This window comes from Coniosporium apollinis (genome assembly GCF_000281105.1).
Source record: "Coniosporium apollinis CBS 100218 chromosome Unknown supercont1.17, whole genome shotgun sequence".
NCBI lineage: Eukaryota > Fungi > Ascomycota > Dothideomycetes > Coniosporium > Coniosporium apollinis.
Genome location: NW_006913279.1, coordinates 84,488 through 103,846, shown reverse-complemented (window position 1 = coordinate 103,846; position 19,359 = coordinate 84,488). Strand labels below are relative to the sequence as shown.

Genomic DNA, 19,359 nt, shown 5'->3' with positions numbered 1-19,359 from the left:
ATTTCAGGTTAATGTTTTCATCTTCGTCACCAGAGGCGACTCAAAAATATAAAGCTATCTATCTTGGTCATCGCCATATCCGTGTTTGCCCAATTCCTGTGCTCAGTCACACCCAGATCTCAGATCTTCCCCGTAACGCTTGAATGGTCAGTTCCAACATCAATCTACGTCACTCATACGATGTGCAACAGCACAAACACTAGCAAAGCTCTCACACACATTGCTGCATTAAAAGCTTGATTTCCACCAGGCCGCCGCCCAGAAAAGGACTGGCTTGTTCTCTCACCTATGCCGATACCGAAGCCTCTGCACAGCGTCATCTCTGCGCTGCATTGGATCAATCACAACAAAGTCGCCGGTGCCATTATCGACGAAATGGCAGAGGAGATCAAGAAGGACAGGGAAGCTGAACGGCAGAAGCGAGCGAAGGCGGCAGAGGCGAGAGCGAAGAATGGTAAAAGGCAGACGTCAGGGAGACTCGAAGGGCCGTCGACGTCGAAGAAGCTTATGAACAGTATTGAAGGCTACTTCTCTGATGGGCCACACGAGGCTCCTCATCCGCCTGCAGCTCCGCACACTGAGGGGTGCACAGCGACGAAACCAGGGAACGAGGCACCTCACACGGAGGAGGGAGATGAGCGCCGAGAACAGAGGCACCGCCAGCACCGCGCGAGCGGCAAAGAGACAAACGAACGAGAAGCTGGACGGAGTCACCACCATTACCATCAGCGTCGACATCGGGATGTACAGCCAAAGAGAAGTGCAGAGTTGACGGCCGAGCGCCTCGCCCTCATGACTAGTGGACGCGGAAGTCCATTGAGCGAGCCACTAGAATCGCTGCAGCGGGACATGACGAACGGACAGGTGAGAGATGAGTCTTTTAAGAAGAAGAGATCAGCGAAGGACGAAGAGATCGGTGAGCGCAAGAAGCAGCAGCCATCGGAGAAGCCAAAGTTTAGCTGGCGAAAGGGCATCGGCGCGTACATCGCAGAGAGGGCGGCGTGGAAGGCTGAGCAGCGAAAGCGTACCCAACTCGGAAGGGCGGGGCGCAGGAGATTAGAAGATCCACGCGAAGCTGAGCCGCCTCGAAGACGTAAGCGCGACAATGAGGATGAAAGGAGACGAGAATCCAGTCCGCACCGACATGGAGGTCAAAGGCACCACAGTCCGCGCGAGGCCTCGCCTCCACCGGAACAACGAAGCCATCGCCGTCATATGAGCGGAACAGCTGTACCGGCGCCACCGGTCCAGTCGAAGCCTGCTGAGTACGTGTACATTCCTCCCGCTGCCAGTCCTCCAAAAGCAGTACACCCGCTGTACCCGGAGGGTGGAACGAGCTCGGATAGTGATACACTTCCGCACAGTGCACGGCACACTCGGATAGGTACGCCGCCGCTGCCTGGAGAGGTGAGGGTGCCGATCGAGGCAGTTGAGGACGCGGGATGGAGGCGGTCAAGGAATGGGCGTGAGGATCGCGATCACAGGGATGATGGTGTCGGGCGTGGTCGTAGATATGACAGCGATGGTGGAAGCACTGGCGGGAGGGTTGGCAGACGGCCTGAGGGCCACGGGAGGAGAATAGTCACGGAGAGGGAAAGGAGGGCTTTGTACAGGTGAGCCGGATGTAGGAACACACAGGCGCAGACTGCAGGAGAGGGCTGGTGATTGCATTCAGTGAGCTCGGTGAGCCGAGTTTCAGAAAAGTGGCATGTGAAACTGCTTGATACGAGTTGATTCTTATGAAACCTTGATGATATATTACTGATGGCCAAAAATGATGTGCAGAAGAAGAGAAGCTGTAAGGCTCGTGAGCCGGCTCAAAGCAAACTAAGACCTCTTCTCTCGCGCAGCGCCGCGCGATAGAAACGAAACCCAATCACTCAGCGCTAGCAGGTCGGAAAAACTCCCAGGTCATCCAACGGCAGCAATCAAGCCGCAAGTTCGGCCAGGACGTTCTTCATTAACAGCCAATCTGGATCCAGGAAACCACAATCTGCGCGTAGGCCTAGTTCGCGCTCCTCGGTCTCCATAGCGGTTAGGAAAGCCTTGAGGTCCCCTTCGTGCTCCGAATTCAAACTAGTTGCGCACCCCTCGCACATCAGCAACCCGCAGCCCACGCTTTCCGGCTCTGCTACCTCCGCGTTCTCCTCATCCGCCTCGTCCTGGGGGGCGCAACAGGCATACGACGCTGGTGTGAGGCAGATATGGCACCATTTATCTGCAGGTGAAGGTCTGCCTTTGGTGAGGCGTTCGTACTGTGCAATGAGAGCGCCCTCGTCGTGAATGGCGGCGTCTGGGAGCTCCTGCATGCTGTGTGCGTTACATACAAGGATCTGCACCCGTTCGAAAGTGCAGCCGGAACACATCTTGGATGAATCTCGCTCGGCGCGGTGCCCTCCAATCGTCTCGGTGTAGCCAAGACCATCACTCCATTCGATTACTTCAACTTCTCGCTCGCCAAGGCCTCCAATGCCGTGATTGATGTTGACGCACCAGTCACACGGTTCGCGCCCTTCATGGTTGAAGATGATCGGGTGCGCCAAAGATGTCCGTAGCGTCGTATAAACTCCCACGTGACCGTCAATGTCTTCCATCATGTCGCCGAGGGGTGCATTCTTCAGTTGCCCTGTAACTTTGGAAAAGAACGGCTCTTGATCCTGCTGGACCGCATGTGTCGTGGCCGGTCGTTTGCCCTTATCGGGCTTCTTCCGCTTCTTGCGCTGCTGCTGCAACAAAAGCCTTCTCTCCAACTCTGGATCAAAGTTGCCACTCTCGTCCTTGTCAATCCATGTCGTACTGAAACATTGGCCTTTGAGCTTTGATGGCCGAAGGTCATACTTGGCTTTTGTGTTGATGGTGATCTCGTCAGTGAGCTCGGAACTTTGACTCTGCGGGCTTGGCGGAGCGGGTGAAGGCTCCGGAGTATGACCCTCAGGAGCGAGTGAAGGCTCTACACCATCCATGCGAGACGCTAGGTCCTGCGCTGAACTGGCGCGCATAAGCGGTGTAGTTGGTGGTGTATGATCATTGTTGTTAAGGTGAAGGCTTGCTATAGGCTGTATCTTGCCATTGCCGAAGAGAGAGGAATGCACCTGGAACGGTGGAGGGTTTGTCGTGGAGGCGAGCATTCTACTAGCGGATGCTGCAAGAACCGGCGCAATGGAGCGACGAATATTCGGTGAAGAGGCTTTGACACTGGTGAATACCTAGGAATGTCCCAGCCTTGATAATGGAGAGCAGATACCTGCCGCGGTTGGAGAGTGCTCAATGCTCTTCGATCGAACAAAAACTTACGCTTCTGAGTCGAAGTAACGGTGGAGACGGAGGATGCGTGATATCCAGATCATGTAGTAGTTTATTCTTGGGCTTATGTGACGATGGAGTGAAGACCGAGCTGTACTATCTTGCCAGAGACTGGGTGTCTCCTATGTCGTACAGACCGAGGGCAAACCGTACGTCATCAGTGGACTTTTGTGCTGCCGAAGTCGGGCGGACAGGACGATGACCCTGGGGTGAAGTTCCCGTGAGTTCGGTGAAGGACGTGGAGTGTTCGCGAGACTCCCTGAGCTGAAACAAAGAAGTGGTGTGTCCAGGACAGGGCGAGATGCGCTTCACCTGCGCGCTGAGGAGATATTGAAGCGCAAGGAGACTAACGTCTGGAAATCTGCGGTCCTAAATCGTACGTCCAAAGAAGATGATTGCCGGCAGAAGCAAGCCTTGTAACTGCCGATCTGACGGGTTCTTCGAGTTGGCCAGAGATTGCTGAGAGCCGTGGCACTGGCAGATACTTAGTCTCTAATATATTCTGTGATACCAGATTCTTGGCTGGTCCAGATGAAGGAACAGTGTGTTGTTGTGGGCACCACGATGCAATTGATCCGCAGCAAAGACAGATGGCTGCTTCGTGGGGCAGAATGTTTTATTCTTTTGATCACAAGACCATATCTCTTGTACCGATTCGGCGCCCAGATGTAGATGCCGTGCTATGACCGGAGCTTGAGGGAAGAATGCGAATCTGTTCGGGGAGGTTCGTCTGCACAACGATTGCTGGACCTGTCTTGCCGGCAAGAGACGGTGAACGACGCAATGAAGTCTTGATCCGAACTAGAGTTCCGGAGTTGACGATATGATCCAGAATGTGTAAAAGCGTACACCCATCTTCTCGAAAAACAATCCCTCTAGACATGACTTCAAAAGCAACTCGTGTTTCGTTGTCTACTTTGTGCTAAATAATCCTTGTAAGTGAGTGAGAGGGCGGTCTGGACGAAGAACGTCCACTTCGAGTCCGAAGTAAGAGAACGACATTGTGGTCGAATAGACGCTTCACTGTCCTGCAAAAGAGGCGAAGAACGAAGCCGCCAGTTTCGTGACATCTCCTGTTATCTCTGGCCCTGTGCAATGTCCAGAGCTTATCAGACGGCCCTGAATAATCATGATCCGGATTTGATGAAGCATTAGATGATGTTGACTGTGCTACAACGAAGTCGATGAGTGCTCACGTGATATGGACCACCTACCTCAGCCGTGAATTGTCCTCTCGAAGCCCAACATGTTGCGATAAAGTAGCGGATCCCGATAAATATCCCCAGAAACAATATCGACAAGTTCGGGAAAGCCAGCCGTCAATCCTGTGATGCCTCTACCATGGTGGTCATCATAGCTCAAGGGCCGGATAGTTAGTAGGGATGCTCCGATGTTAACAGCTTATACTTGACAACATTCTCAGGATAGTTGAAGGTGTTTTACGTGAGATTGCTTTTGTTGATACTCAATCTTATGTGAGCACTCTAAGGCACTCACATGAATACATTCTCTATGTTGCCTTCGTACGGTCCCTGGAACATTAATCTAGTGCCGTCATCAACCACACGTAGTAAGCCATTAGAACTTCGAAACATCCAACCCAGTGTGGTGTACACTCCTCATTTGTTGGGAGAATCCGCCAGCATGTTGAGGACGAAACTCTATGCAGAGTGTTTCACATCCCATCGGTAACGAGGCATGCTTGCACTACAGCAGGTACGCGGTTCCAGTGTCGAAGGGACACTGAGGGAAGAGCAGTTTGCGTGAACCACACAGTTAGCAAAGCCGGTCCTTCTCCTGAGTAGTATGAGGGTTGTTGCTCTGGTCGTTTGGTGAACAACAAGCTCCATGGGTGTTTGGACAGGCTGATAGAATACGACTAAGTCAAGCCGGTTTGGCTTTGTTCGAGTCTACTAGGTAGCGTATGCACATAGAGAAGATGATAAAAGCTCATGGAGGCGATGTCACTGGTGTGTTCTCAAGCATACAGCATGGACAGAACGACTAAGCGGAAGTTCTGAGGATATCACGTGCATTGTACTGACTCGCGGTAAACCATCCGCGGGCCTCATGGAAGCTCAAGCAGATCACAGCGTCGCCGCAACAATGTTCTCACGCGGCTTGTGGCTCTCCAGCTCGTCCGGCGTCTCAATGGACAGGGCGCAGCCCAGAGAGCTGACAACCATCCATTCGAGGCTCAATTCGAGATCTGCACCAGCCATGGTCTCGGTCATGCGCCGGAGCGGCAACCCCACACCTTCGGCCGTCTCGCTGGAATCCGGTGTCAACCCCGCAAACGCCATCTCTAGCTGAACTGGGTAACTGCCTGCTGGACTGAAAGAGGATATCTTGGGCGTGCTGGCCCTCGTTCACAGCCTTCAACCTCTTACCTGGTACTGCCCTTACCACCGTGCTTTAGCCGCCTGGACTTGCCTGCCACGTTGATCTAAAGACCGTCTCGGATGGGAAGATGACGAGCTCAACGCCTCGCACTAGGACCGGATGTCAGGTAAGTCTATGGATGTCGAATTCCGAAGACATCAGACTTGCTGACAGGAAGTCACTGTACAGAGCTGTCGTGTGAGGTTAGTGATCTTAGATGCTGAGAAAATTGCGATGGAGCATGCACTGATTGGAGTGCTCGGCTCTAAGACATCTGAAGTGTAAGTCTCCACCGATATTGTTTCGACTGGCAAGCTAATTGCATGGTATTCATTGGCAGGCGATGAACAAAGACCCGCCTGTTCAAGATGTGTGAAGAGTGGTCAAGAGTGCATACGGGGCTACAACATTCGCTTTCGCCATGGAGCCAATCCCAGGTGGGTTATTTCTTATCTCTCATTCTCCACTCGTCTTTCTGTTACTGTACGCTACGTAAGATGGTATGGATTGGGGTTTGTGGGAGCTGCCCACTCCGTACGTCCTCTCAAACCTCATAACTCTCGGTGCATCTAAGCTAGAGTAATCAGAATGAGGGGCCGTCTGCTGGTAATGTGGGGGCACTATGCAAGCCGAAGTGTCCACTGTTGCTTCTCATTCCACGCGCTTGCGTCCAGCATTGTTTCTAAAGATAATGTCGGCTAACACCTCGCTAGCGTGGCCAACGCAAAAGGCTCCGGCCTTGGAAAGTGCGAATACGATTTCGCGGAGAATCAGCCCTGGTGCAGGACCTCGCACAACCTGAGCTTCATCGACGAGACCCGGGAGCTCGTGAGCATATACGACCGGGACTCTGATCCGGAAACGAACAACGTGCCTACCCCGATAGATTGGGGTGGGAGTACGCGGTCAGCCCCTGAACCATCCTCGGCAACGCTTCCTCCCCCAACGTCGCGTCCAGCTCCTCTTCGGACGAACTCAAACTCGATCGGTACTCCCGGCATCAATGAACTCAGTTCGCCGACAAAGAGGCGAAGGCTTACCGGCGAGCTTGAGTCGCCTTTCCCTTTCAGCGATGTTTTCCAGGGTTCTCCCGAGCTGAACACCGGCATCTTGCAACATTCCCCAATAGTGCATGATTCCCCTGTACTCCATCATTCACCTGGGGAAGTATCGCACCACCGCCGGGTGGAGTCGTACACATCGACATCAGCCCGAGGAGGCACCACCGGAAATCCGCTCGATACAGCCGACGGCTTTGACGCTCTGAATCGGACAGCATCGATCACGAGTGACTTCGCCACGGGGTTTTCCGCTGTTTCAGAAACGCTATCGAAGATCTACCTGGACGCACCGATATGGCCACTGCAAGACCGAGAAGAAGCACAACTGATGCGCTACTTTACTGAAGTTCTTGCCAGATCATTTGATTTATGTGATCAAGACAGACACTTTGCTTTAGTAGTGCCGCAGCGAGCCGCGATATGCCCGACATTACTGAACGCAATTTTCGCCGCCTCTGCGAGACACCTCAGTCGTATCAGTGATTTCGATCCGTTCGTTTCTGATCGCTATCATCAGGAATGCCTAAAACATCTGATCCCAGAGCTGAGTGACACAGCTGCGATAATGGACGAGAATCTGCTAGCAGCTACTATCATACTGAGGTTTCTCGAAGAGGTCGAAGGTAAGCCATGAAAATGGGCTCCAATAACTCTCACTCTGCCGCTCTATGAAATTCCGCACTTTAGCGTTGCCTGTGTCTTCGCTGCCGCTCCCGTCAGTAGCGACTGCTTCTGCTAGGCTTTTGCGGGTATCTTGCATAGACCTACTTCATCCGCACCCTCTCTGACTCTGCAAAATGTTCTGCCTTGTAGCGAGGCTGCTCTTGGCTGCCTAGACCTACTTCTGTTTCTTCCGATCACTTTCTCTCCCATTGAGCAAGATCGCACTTGAGCCTTGGTAGACATTTCTTCGGACTAATCCCTGACGTACTATTTGAGCAGTACCAATATCCGGTACCGATACCCAAAGTCACCTTCTCGGGACCCATATCTTCATCAGTGCCCAAGAGAGATCCACCGTCATGGGCGGCCTGCGACAAGCCGCCTTCTGGGTCGGCCTCCGGCAGGAGATCTACATGGCCTTTGTAAACCAGCGGTCCATATTACCGGCGCTCGAGCACTGCAACATCGACCGCAGCTTCGATATGGCCAACGACTGCACATGGGCAAACCGGATCGTGGTGCACTGCGCGGATGTAATACGCTACTGCTTCGGCGACGGCGAGCACAGCGTCAACACCTACAACCAGCTCTCGGACTACTGTCGAGATTGGATGTTGTATAAACCTGCGTCCTTCTCGCCCATCTTTTACCGTGAGCCGCTGGACGGGGAGCTTTTCCCGGAGATGTGGTTCCTCAGCGACGCGGTTGTCACCGGCCTCCAGCATTACCACCTCGCTAGGATACTCTTGACGGCGCATAACCCGAAGATTCCTCGACTAGGCCCGGGACAGAGGGCCGCGCTCAGGACAATGGATGAGGATATCAAGCATGATGTCCTGGCGCTGTGCGGTATGGCCGAGTCGAACAGTTTGACGCCGCCGAATTATGTGTAAGTTGCCAGCAAAGACAAATACCATGTGTCCTCCCACATGTTCAAGACGGTTAAGCGGCTTGACTCGAGAAGCGTTGCGGTAAGAGCGAAACGCTGATGTTTTACCCTCCCAATAGTACTGCGTGCATGGCTATCGCAATGGCAGGCGACCGCTTCCAGCTGCGCCATGAGCAGGAGGCTCTGCTGGGTATCCTCGTGAAGACGGAGAAGGAGCACGCATGGCCGACTCAGACGGCGTAAGTGATTTATTCTGGCAGCGTTTTCTCTCCAACAGAAGGAATAGCGTCAAAACCTAGCTGGGGCTGACGAAACCGCGGAACAGGCAGCAGAATCTCAAGGAGACATGGGGCTGGATGGCGTAAGACTTTATCGCTCGTGCTGTTGACGTGCACGTAAGTCTGTATGCCCAGCACATGGAAGAACGGCCTGGAGAGGACGTTCTGAGGGCGAGAGATTAGATTGTGACGGAAAGCCACGTTGGGCGCGCTTCCGCGCTCCGATCGTATTATCGAAAGCGTAAGAGAAGGGGCGCGATTCCTGCTTCCGCTGTTGTTGATGATACCTTTAGCGCCGTAAGGGAAGTACTGCTGCCACGAACATGCTTGTGGAGAAGCGATTGAATGGAAAGGTTCAGACACGCCCCAGACCTCTTCGAGGAGGCGTTCATTCTCCCAATGACGGCTGACGCGAGGTAGCATCGCGGTCAAGTGGACATATCAGCCTGATTGGGATGTCAAACCGTTGGATCTGCGTGCGGATGGGTCCCGAGAGATGTGTGTAATAATTGTCTACATTGGAGTTTTAAGGAAGTCTATGTACGAATATTCCATACTGCGGGCCTGTCATAGGTCCCTGAAAATAACACCGGATATCAAATCCACCCAGCCGTTCAAAAAACGCCTGAAACAGATCCCGACGCAATGCCCTGCGGAGTCCAAAATCTCAATAGGTGCAGATGAAGATTAAATCCTCCATAGCTGTTCCCCTTCCTCCGCCTACCTAATCCAGTCCCCTACGCCTCCACCAGTTTCTCCGTCTCCGCCACCACGCCAGCGCCCAGATCTCTCCTCCAGACCTTCAACGGCATGGTCTTCGCCCCACAATTCATGCTCTCCCACAGCTCCGGCTCCCACCCCGGGTGCGGCAGCGCGAACTCGTATCTATGCACCACAGACGCTAGAAGCACGGTCTGCTCGAGGTAGCTGATATTCCTACCAATGCAGCCGCGGGCGCCGGCGCTGAACGCAACAAAGTATGGCTGCATGTCCTTGGAGTCGGGTTGCAGCCAGCGGTCCGGATCGTAGCGCTCCGGGTCCGGGAAGACTGAGGGGTCGCGGTGCGCGACGTATGCGGAGATGGAGACGGAGGTGTTGCCGGGGATGTACTCGCCGAGGATTGGGGCGCCTTCCGGTGGTGTGCGCCGGGGGAGGCCGAAGGTTGTGGGAGGTGTGATGCGTAGCGACTCGTCGAGGCAGGCGCGGAGGTATGGTAGATGCTTAACCTTGTCGTAAGGGGCGACGACTTCAGCGGGGTCGAGGACCGAGTCGACCTCCTCGCGCAGACGGGCCAGACAAGCCGGATTACGCAGCAGCCAGAACATCACGTTATTCATGGCGATGGCGGTGGTATCCGAGCCAGCGTTCAGCATGATCGAGACCTCAGCGACGAGCTCGCCCCACTCGAGGTTATTAGGCGCGCCGTTCTTGTCCTCCATAAGCACCTGGAAGAAGTCGTCCAGCTTCTCGCCCGCCTCGTACCGCGCCAGGCGCTGCTTGGCACGACGGTACACAATGTCGTTCCAGCCCTCGTTGAGGTGCCAGAAGTGGCGGAAGCGCGAAGAAAAGAGCCGCGTCAGCTTCTCGTTCACTTTATACCAGTCGTATGCCCAGACGATACTGGATTGTGCTCGCGCTGTGGAGTGTAGGCACTCGCGGTAGTTGATATAGTGGAGCTTCCCGTCCATCGTCTCGCCGAGCACGCGGTCGGAGCCTTGGTCGAGGAAACCGAGGCGCTCGGAGAGACCGATGTCGGCGATGGCGTCGAGGGTGAAGAAGTTGCTCCAGGCGCGGTAGTCGAACGTGAGGTCTTTCGGGTCGGGCCGCTTAAACTCCTTCGAAAGGGGCGCGGTACATGCGGCGTCGCAGCCGCGGATGAAGCGCTCCGTCTTGTCGGCCACCTTGTGTTCCCAGCCTTCGAGATTCTTGAGTGCGTAGGCGGACGAGAGTACTTTACGCTTGCGTGCATGCTCGGGTTTGTCGACGACGTCCGCGAGGTGAAAATGCGTCCCGGCGAGCTTCTCGTAAAAGACGTCTTTGGTGCACTTGGTGCTGTGGCCGTATATGTCCTGCACGTGACTGTCAGCATACGAACTTTTTTGGGAGCGACATGGATCGAGTATACCTTAATTGCGTGCACGTCTCCGTAGGAAAGGGAGTTCGGTCCGATACGGATCACTGGGTGTTTCTTATGCATCTCATACAGTGTCTTTGACCGGAATCCCTTCTGCGCTTCCCACATGAAACCTAGGTCCGTGAAGCCAGCGATGGGATTGAGAGTCGGGTATCTTCGGAAACCCTTCGGGTCGCGGAAGTAGTTGACGACAGGTAGGATGATGAAGTAGGAGATGAGGAAGAGGAAGACGACGCTAGCCACGAGTATGCCGTACATGGCGACGACGGGTGAGAGAAACTCTCGAACGGATTACTGTGAGGTTGTGCCCCTTGCCTCGCTGATCAAGTATTTTTTGAAGATTAGGCCTGCCTGGCAGCGATGATATGGAGCTTTGCGGAGTTGATAGCGATGAGGCTCGAAGTGTCGTGCCGCAGGGATGTAGTGGAGTATAGTATGGCAAGAAGTGTCGAGAGTATGTGGTTGGCCTTAGGGGATGTAGGGAACAGATAAGATGAGGTGAAGATGAGGGGAGAAGTTGGTACTGGGCTGTTTCTAGGCGAAGAAGGAGGCGTCTATATAACCACTTATGCTGGTTTGTGTCTAGTAGACTCCGAATCCAGAAGAGAGGGAGATATATGGAGATCACAGACCTTCCCACTTCAAAAGCGCTGTAGCTATGTGGGCTGGTTCCGACAGGGCTGACCTGCCGGAAGCAATTATGCAAGACCATCGCTCGCAGTAACTCGAACCGCAACGGGGCCATTGTTCTCCAACTCGCCGTGCTTCGAGAAGCGCGGAAGCGTGGTTGTCTGCGGATGGCACGACGTCTGGAGCAGGGCTGAAGAAACCGTCGACAACTGCCACTTTCAGCGTGTATCCAACCTTGTCTTCCTTGGCCTGCCTATCTGGATGAATGTGGAAGGAAGTGGTGATGAAGGAGGGGTAGAAGGAGCAATTTTCGCCGCGCTCCACCACCCCGCCATCACGCTTCCCCACAACGCAGCGCCTCAATCTCTGGCATCAACTCTCCCCGTGGTTCCCGCAGCGCCTCGAGCTCTTGCTTGCAGACCCCACGCGCCGTGACCCTACCGTTGTCTGCTTTGCGTAATTCGTGCGGAGTGCTTGAGACCAGCCCAGCCGGGCCACCCGGCTCGTGGCGGCCCTCGATATGCTTAGGTTTAGGGACGCCGCATTCTTCCCCATCTGGGCCAAACGGCCACTTTCGTAATGGCTGCCGGCAGGGCGAAGTCCCTGTCGATCGTTGCAGCCTCAATCCGACGACTGTAGGTAGTAGGCGCAAATGTTGACTTTCCCTTCTCAGCCTTCTTGCGCTTTCATTATCTGCTCTCAGCGTAGCATCTATCTTGCTTTCTTTTAAAGGAGTCTTTCGACCACCGTCACATCGCCGCTCACCAGGACTGCTTCTCCTAAGCCTCATCTTTCTTCTCTGTTTTTCTGCTTTATAGATACCCCTTAGCAATGGCCGCTTCATTTCTCCAGTCCTCCCTTCTACCGGAGACGCTCCAAGAGCTTGCACAGCTCGCGAAGCCCACATCGTATGCCGACATAGCAGCCTTGGGCATAGTGGCCCTTGGATCCGCCGGCTACCTCCTTCGGGGTATCGCCTGGGACAAGCCAGACCCGTACAACCATCTTTGGTACGAGCGGCCGCAACTGAAAGATGGGGCCGCAAGGAATGCGAACAAGGAGACGAGGAACATCGCCCAGAAGATGGAGGAGGCTAATAAGAACCTCGTCATCTTCTGGGGCTCGCAGTCCGGCACTGCAGAGGGCTTCGCGAACAGACTCGCCCGAGAGTGTCATCTGCGCTTCGGCCTTGAGGCCCTTGCTGCAGACTTGTCAGACTACGACCCAGAGACGATCACCCTCATCCCGCAGACCAAGTTCGCCATCTTCATCATGTCGACTTTTGGCGAGGGCGACCCGAGCGATAACACTGCTGGCTTCTGGGACTATATCCACAAGCACGGGGATATCTCGCTATCGAATCTTCGATACATGGCCTTCGGTCTCGGCAACAGCAACTACAAATACTACAACAAGGTCATTGACGTCGTCGCCGAAGCTCTGGAGAAGTTCGGCGCGAAGTCGCTCATGCCAGTCGGCAAGGCTGATGATGCCGAGGGCGGCACAGAGGAAGACTTCATGGCCTGGAGAGATGATCTCTTTGCCGTCTTCCGGAAGGACCTTCAGTTCGAGGAGCGCGAGATCAAGTACGAGCCCACCCTCTGCGTCGTCGAGGATGAGTCGCTCGAGCCCATCGACCTCCACCACGGCGAGCCAGTACATCCGCGTGACAATGCTAAAGCGGCCGCCGCCTGCTCACCCATCAAGGCCTTGCCCATCAAGAACTCGTATGAGCTTTTCACCTCCAAAGACCGCAACTGTATCCACATGGACCTCGACATTTCGCACGAATCCGAGATCCACTATAAGACAGGCGACCATCTCGCCGTCTGGCCCACCAACCCGGACGTCGAAGTCGAGCGTCTCCTCGCTGTGCTCGGCCTCTCCACCCGCCGCTCCGTCCCCCTCTCCATCAAATCCCTCGACGCTGCCGTCAAAGTCCGTGTCCCGACCCCAACATCTGCCGAAGCGCTCTTCCGGTACTACCTCGAGATCTGCGCGCCTGTGAGCCGGGACACCATCCTCTCCATCGCGCAATTCGCGCCCTCGCCCGCCGCCAAACTCTTCTTGACCACCCTCGGCAAAGATAAGACCGCCTACGCCGACTTCCTAACCCGCACGCACCTAAACCTCGGCCGGCTCCTCGAGCTCGCCATCAGCACCTCCGGCGACAGCAGCGCCGCCGGCGCTTGGTCAGGCCTGCCCTTAAGCTATCTCCTCGAAACCCTCACGCCGACCCAACCGCGCTACTACTCCATCTCCTCCTCCTCGGTCGTCTCCCCCCGCGCGCCCAGCATCACAGCGCTCGTCTCGACCTCCCCACTCCCCAACGCACCGGGCGAGCTCGTCCACGGCCTCACTACGAACTACCTCCTCGCGCTGTCGCAGAGCCTGTCCGCAGCCCCGGATGCACCGGCGCCACACCCGCACGGCCTGACCTACGCCCTCGGTGGTCCTGCTAGTTCATTGGAGGGCGGCAAACTGCACGCGCACGTGCGGAAAAGCAAATTTAAGCTCCCCGCGCTGGGGTCCTGTCCGCTGGTCATGGTGGCGGCGGGAACGGGCCTCGCGCCGTTCAGGGCGTTCGTCGCGGAGCGGGTGCGGCTGCAGCAGATGGGGCGGCCCGTGGGCGAGATGGTGCTCTTTTTCGGATGTCGGCACTCGGACGAGGACTACATCTACCGCGAGGAGATCGAGGAGGCGGCGAGGGCGCTCGACGGCAAACTGAAGGTCGTGACGGCTTTCTCGAGGGTGAGCGGCGAGAAGAAGGTGTATGTGCAGGATCGAGTAGCGGAGTGCGGGGACGAGGTCACGAGGCTGATTGGGGAGGGCGCGAACTTTTATGTTTGTGGACGCGCGAGTATGGCGAGGGAGGTGGGGTTTAAGGTCCAGGATGCGGTGAAGAGGACGAAGGGGATGGGCGAGACGGAGGTCAGGGAGTGGAGTGAGGCGTTGAAGAGGAGGGGGAAGTGGCAGGAGGATGTTTGGGGTTGAGTGCGATACGCTTGTTGACGCTAGAATTGTTTTGGGTCTTGGTGTTCGTGAGGAGTCTCTGGGGGGCAGGTGGGCAATTGGGTGGTGCTTGTAGACTTTTGTTCATTTGGGCGGCGTTTTGCGTTTCTGAGGTTTGGCGATACCTTAGACCGTTCAATCGATACAGTATCAGTTATCTATCTAGAGTTGAAGAAGCAAGATGGCCTTCCAGACTTTCGTTCGACACTCTTTCCCTGTGTTACAGTGCAATTGGTTAGTATCCATCATGCCAGCACGTGAACACGTGGACAACATTCCGATACATCCCTTGAGAAAATGCTTAAGCCAACATCATCTACGCATGATTTGGGACGCCACTACAGGTATCAATGTCACCGAGCTCACAATTGCCAAAGACTTTCAAGAGTCACAGCGGGCGAAGGAAGATAATTCAGAAGTTTGGGAGTATTAGTGCATTGCCTAAGCTCGCCGCTCATCGCAGAAGGGTATCATGAGCGCATAAAAGTAACCCAGCCAAACCAGACCAGATCGCCCTGTCAATAAACTGTCGAAGAATCGAAGTCCCAGCACGCTATCTAATTGTCGGCTGCCATCCATCATTACCTCCAGCACGCTCGTCGTTCAAAGTCCACTACTTAGATGAAGAAAAGCGCGGCCATACCGGCGGCACCAAGGATGGGAGCAGCGGTAATCATAGGAGCGCCAGCTATTCACCGTCAGTAGAAGCTCAAAAACGGTGGAGCGCGTGACTTACCAGTCGATGAACCTTGCCCAGCAATGCTTGAAACGGCCTCAGCTGCGGAGCTGGCAGCCGAGGACAAGCTGGCGGCAACGGAGGAAGCAGACTCTGCAAGGGAAGAAGTGATGCTTCCAGCCCCTGTCAATCTGTTAGCAGAGCTTTGTGCAAGGGTTCTTTGAGGTACAAACCTGAAGAGATGCTGCTCGCAACGCTGGACGCGTCAGAAGCGAGCGACGAGGTCACAGACGAAGCGTCCTCAGAGGCGGATGAGAGAGCGGAGGAAATGCTGTCTGAAACAGACGAAGCACCAGAGCTAGCCGCCGCACCAGCACCGAAGATTGTGGTGAATCCAGTTGTGGTGGCAAAGGTGGTGTCAGTGGCGCTGACAGTGGCAACGAGAGGAGACGTCGAGATCGGGGTGCTTGAAGCAGATGCCGTGGTGGTCACAGTGGTCGCGGAAGCAGTGTTCGACGCGATGCTCTCAGTGGCCGAGGAGAGAACGCTAAGCGCCGACGCCGTGATTGAGCTTGAGACAGAGGACAAAACGCCTAGGGAGATGTTCGTCAGTTGAAGCTCCATGCCATTGGAAAGCCGATCACTTGCCTGCGCAGTAGGTGGCTCCGTAGTTCAGGACGGATGGGACATTGCCCTGATCCTGGCAGGCCTGTGCAGCGCAATCACGGACACCATAGCCGAACTCTGGCCTGGAGCAGTAGCACACGGCGTCACCGAGCGGGCAGCCGAACGAGGGGCCGATGGCGAGCATGTTGGTGATGCATGTCACCTGAAAGGAAGCCGAGCGTCAGCAAGCAACGCCATGATGGCGCGTAGATCGACGCGTCGCGAGTGAGCGCAAGACTTACGCCACATGGCGGCAGGCTGTTGATGTCCTGTTGGGCAATGGCCAAGCTTGCGCCGGCAGCGACGAGAGCGACAGAGTACTTCATCTTGAAGATCGGTGGACGAGGTGTTGCTCGAGATTAGAGAAGCTGGATAGGATGCTTTGGGGAGCGAGAGGCTGCTGCACGCGTAGGACGTAGGACGTAGGACGTGGGATGTAGGATGCTGAAGACTGCTGGTGTGGAGAGTTGCGAGGGTGAAGTGGGAGGTGGTGGGATTTAAACTGGCAGTCAGAGCCAGCGCAGCCGCAATTTCGCCCGGTCACAAGTGGGCAATTTCCAAGGTTCCAGGCAGAGCGCAGCGTCAGTCCTACCTCATTTGCTTTTCGCTGGGCTTGGCGGTAGCGTGAATGGGCAGTGAGTGAGTGGAAGCTTCACAACATTTGCCCGCCCCCTTCACATGCACCACCGCTGCACAACCACGGCAACCACGAATGCAAGATGGGCAAAGGCCGATTCAGCTCCGTCGCCATCTGCTCTAGTCCCCTCTCGGTTAGATCAGGTACTTCTGAGGCGGTTTCGACTGGGATGCCGTGCAGCGATTGGCCTCGAGCGTGTGAAGCGGCGAGACTAGCGGAAGCTAGAGCGAGGCTTGAAACCGTGGCGCTCCGTCTTGCATAAACCTGGGGCTCGTCGTGCAACCACACGTCATGTTCGCTGTTCGTTGTCCTCGTAACGATGCGGGTGGGAAGACATCTGCCCTCAACGCTGCTCGTCGTGGTTCATGCAGTGAGTGCGATGTCGCATCCGCTGTGCCAGCATAATTCCCCGCCTTCATCATCCTGCGTCTGCTCGGTGCACATACACACTGGAGCACAGCGTTCCGGCCACTCATTTAACGTGGCCCAGCCTTCCCCTGTCGGGTTAACCAAAGCCTGTCGCCCGGGCAATGGTCCGCTTGTTTGATACGTCGCTATCGCGTGGCTTGACCGGTTAGCCTGCATGCAATCTTCCGCGCCGTTCTTTGAGCAGTTGTGGTTGTCGGAACACAAGCGATCCGCTGTGCGCTCGACAAGAACTGGCAGAAGCTTCACGAGAACAAACACTTGGATGCGCTGGGGGCACAAACGTGACATTGCAATCACCCAGCAGTCAATTCAATTGCAGAACGTGTGGAATCGTTTTCGCGCGACAGCCTCCTATCCAGCCGCAAAGTCGATATGCGCCTTTTTATGACCTCGATCACCCCCAGCCACTGGTCCGTCAGCCACCGCGACCTGATCGCCCTGGTCATGCAGGTGCTTCTCCTCCGCCCTATCAATTGAGGTCAAGCTCCCTTTTAGCTTGTTCAGAGTCTCGACTGCGCTGGGGTTAGTATGGAACGCGACAGACAAGGCGGTCTACTTTACCGTATTCATCGTAGGGATCTATGATGCAAACGTTACAATCAGCATGGCTTGCAAAGCAGGATGTTCTCCTTACCTGAGTCGAAGACAATTCCGCCTCCAGCTTGCAGATACGCCACGCCTTCCTTGAAGAGAATAGTGCGAAGCGCAATGCACGTGTCCATCGCGCCCTCAAGTACTCTCCCACTCGAGTCAACACTGTCGTATCCGAAATAGCCTACCGCGCCTGCGTACACGCCTCGCTTTTCGCGTTCAAGCTCCGCGATTAGCTCCATTGCGCGGACTTTGGGCGCGCCGCTGACAGTTCCCGCGGGAAAGATTGACCTGAAGGCGTCAAAGCGAGTCTTCCCTTCTCGCAGCACACCGGACACTTCGGACACCAGGTGCTGGACGTGAGAGAACTTTTGCACAACCATCAACTTGTCCACTCGAGTGGACAACGGGTCGCAGACTCTATTGACGTCGTTTCGCGCAAGGTCCACCAGCATCACGTGCTCGGCTCTGTCTTTCAGACTGCTGCGGAGCTCGTCTGCCAGTATCGAGTCCTCCTCCGATGTCTTCCCTCGCATGATGGTCCCTGCGATGGGATGTGTGATGATCCGGCCCAGTTCTGACTTGACCAGCAACTCTGGACTGGCCCCAATGATCTGGAACTCGTCGCAGTCGACATAGAATAGATACGGCGACGGGTTGACAGTTCGTAGATGCCGATAAATGTTGAAAGGATGTAGCGATGTAGGCCTCGAGAAGCGCTGACTGGGCACACATTGGATGATATCGCCCTTCCCTATGTGTTCCTTGAGGCGCTTGACATGCCCTTCGTACCCTGATTGGCCTATATTCGACGTGTATTCCTGGTTCGCCTGTATTGGAGGCTGCTCCGGCATTGGGATATCTTCGCTCTTCACGACGTTGACCATTCGCTGCAGGACAGTAGTCGCCTCTTCGTACGCGCGACCTAGATCTTCTAGACTATCAGGGACCTTCAGATATGTGATGACCTTGACTTGTTGGGTGAAGTGATCGACAGCGACAATGGTATCAAAAAGCATGAAGAAGCTCTCCGGGACTTTGAGCACGTCTTTCATCTCCCTCTTGGTTCTCGGCTCGAAATATCTGACGCAGTCGTATCCCACGTATCCGATAGCACCTCCCGTCAAGGGAGGTAGGTTGAGACCAGGTATCGTAGCTACTCGACTTTTGGCCAGCTCCCTGTGCAGCAGCGGCAAAGGATCACATTCAGGGCCATGGCTAGGACCGGTTTTCAGTACTTTCCGGGGATCTAGAAGCATGGATAAGCCGATGCCAGCTAGAGGGGGCGAATGTCGACTGACTGGAGCCTACAAAGCTATACCGCGCTATCGTCTCCGTAGTCGCAGCGCTCTCGAATAAGAATGAGAGTTTACTCTTTGACCTAATCTTCCATCAGCATATGGTCTTCCAGATCGCTTGTGATGACTCACTGACTTGACCTTCAGGTATATCGAAGACGGCGTGAGGAATTCGGCTGAAATTGAGGCATAGAGAGGGACGAGGTTTGGAGGGTTTGGCGCGTTGACAGCTGAAGAGAGAACCTCTCGTACAGTCTCCAATGGTGGTTGGACTCCTAGCTAACGGTGTGGTTAGTAAAGGCTGGCCATTCAAGTTCAAAAGACTCACTCTCGAAGCCATTGCGATTTATAGAGATACCGGGTCGTTACTCCAAGTATTCCAACTTCTAGGCTCTGTACACGATCGCGTATAGGCCAATGTGAATATCTTACAATCGGACCAGAATAAGGTATATCCCAAGCGCGGCGAGCTTCCAGCATGTCGGTCGCAGGTTGTTCCGCAATTCCGGTGTCCGAGGGGCAGGTCATGTGATGTGGGGATAGCTCACTTCAGCCCCCCCAAACTGAAGTGAAAACAAGGCCAGCCTTCTGTGATCGCCTTCGAGTCTAGTTCCACAATGGCTTTTCTACCGACTGCCACTTCGCTTTCTCCTCTTCGACCTCGCACGAGATTAAAATTGCGTGCGCGCAACCTCTCTTGTCCCTACAAC

At 55.0% G+C, this 19,359-nt stretch overlaps 8 protein-coding genes across 8 annotated transcripts; 4 read left to right on the top strand and 4 right to left on the bottom strand.

The window, feature by feature from the left end:
- Positions 1-288: 288 nt before the first annotated feature.
- On the top strand, positions 289-1,219 carry W97_03983 (uncharacterized protein; the record flags this gene model as incomplete). Its single annotated transcript, XM_007781877.1, has 2 exons — positions 289-1,093; positions 1,134-1,219. The coding sequence occupies 2 exons, from the start codon at positions 289-291 to the stop codon at positions 1,217-1,219; spliced, it is 891 nt and encodes a 296-aa protein (XP_007780067.1).
- Positions 1,220-1,928: 709 nt separating this feature from the next.
- On the bottom strand, positions 1,929-2,999 carry W97_03982 (uncharacterized protein; the record flags this gene model as incomplete). The annotated part of the gene is made up of 1 exon (XM_007781876.1): positions 1,929-2,999. The coding sequence occupies one exon, from the start codon at positions 2,997-2,999 to the stop codon at positions 1,929-1,931; it is 1,071 nt and encodes a 356-aa protein (XP_007780066.1).
- Positions 3,000-6,106: 3,107 nt separating this feature from the next.
- W97_03981 (uncharacterized protein) lies at positions 6,107-8,541 on the top strand (the record flags this gene model as incomplete). The annotated part of the gene is made up of 5 exons (XM_007781875.1): positions 6,107-6,122; positions 6,183-6,264; positions 6,399-7,369; positions 7,686-8,298; positions 8,418-8,541. 5 exons carry the CDS (start codon positions 6,107-6,109, stop codon positions 8,539-8,541), a joined length of 1,806 nt encoding a protein of 601 aa, XP_007780065.1.
- Positions 8,542-9,313: 772 nt separating this feature from the next.
- W97_03980 (cytochrome P450 monooxygenase) lies at positions 9,314-10,968 on the bottom strand (the record flags this gene model as incomplete). The annotated part of the gene is made up of 2 exons (XM_007781874.1): positions 9,314-10,645; positions 10,702-10,968. 2 exons carry the CDS (start codon positions 10,966-10,968, stop codon positions 9,314-9,316), a joined length of 1,599 nt encoding a protein of 532 aa, XP_007780064.1.
- Positions 10,969-12,171: 1,203 nt separating this feature from the next.
- W97_03979 (uncharacterized protein) lies at positions 12,172-14,334 on the top strand (the record flags this gene model as incomplete). The annotated part of the gene is made up of 1 exon (XM_007781873.1): positions 12,172-14,334. The coding sequence occupies one exon, from the start codon at positions 12,172-12,174 to the stop codon at positions 14,332-14,334; it is 2,163 nt and encodes a 720-aa protein (XP_007780063.1).
- A 935-nt stretch (positions 14,335-15,269) lies between these two features.
- Positions 15,270-15,644, top strand: W97_03978 (uncharacterized protein; the record flags this gene model as incomplete). The annotated part of the gene is made up of 1 exon (XM_007781872.1): positions 15,270-15,644. One exon carries the CDS (start codon positions 15,270-15,272, stop codon positions 15,642-15,644), a length of 375 nt encoding a protein of 124 aa, XP_007780062.1.
- Positions 15,645-15,668: 24 nt separating this feature from the next.
- On the bottom strand, positions 15,669-16,020 carry W97_03977 (uncharacterized protein; the record flags this gene model as incomplete). Its single annotated transcript, XM_007781871.1, has 2 exons — positions 15,669-15,857; positions 15,937-16,020. 2 exons carry the CDS (start codon positions 16,018-16,020, stop codon positions 15,669-15,671), a joined length of 273 nt encoding a protein of 90 aa, XP_007780061.1.
- Positions 16,021-17,111: 1,091 nt separating this feature from the next.
- W97_03976 (anthranilate synthase component I) lies at positions 17,112-18,989 on the bottom strand (the record flags this gene model as incomplete). Its single annotated transcript, XM_007781870.1, has 6 exons — positions 17,112-17,272; positions 17,322-17,339; positions 17,395-18,600; positions 18,653-18,732; positions 18,786-18,928; positions 18,978-18,989. The coding sequence occupies 6 exons, from the start codon at positions 18,987-18,989 to the stop codon at positions 17,112-17,114; spliced, it is 1,620 nt and encodes a 539-aa protein (XP_007780060.1).
- Positions 18,990-19,359: the final 370 nt, after the last annotated feature.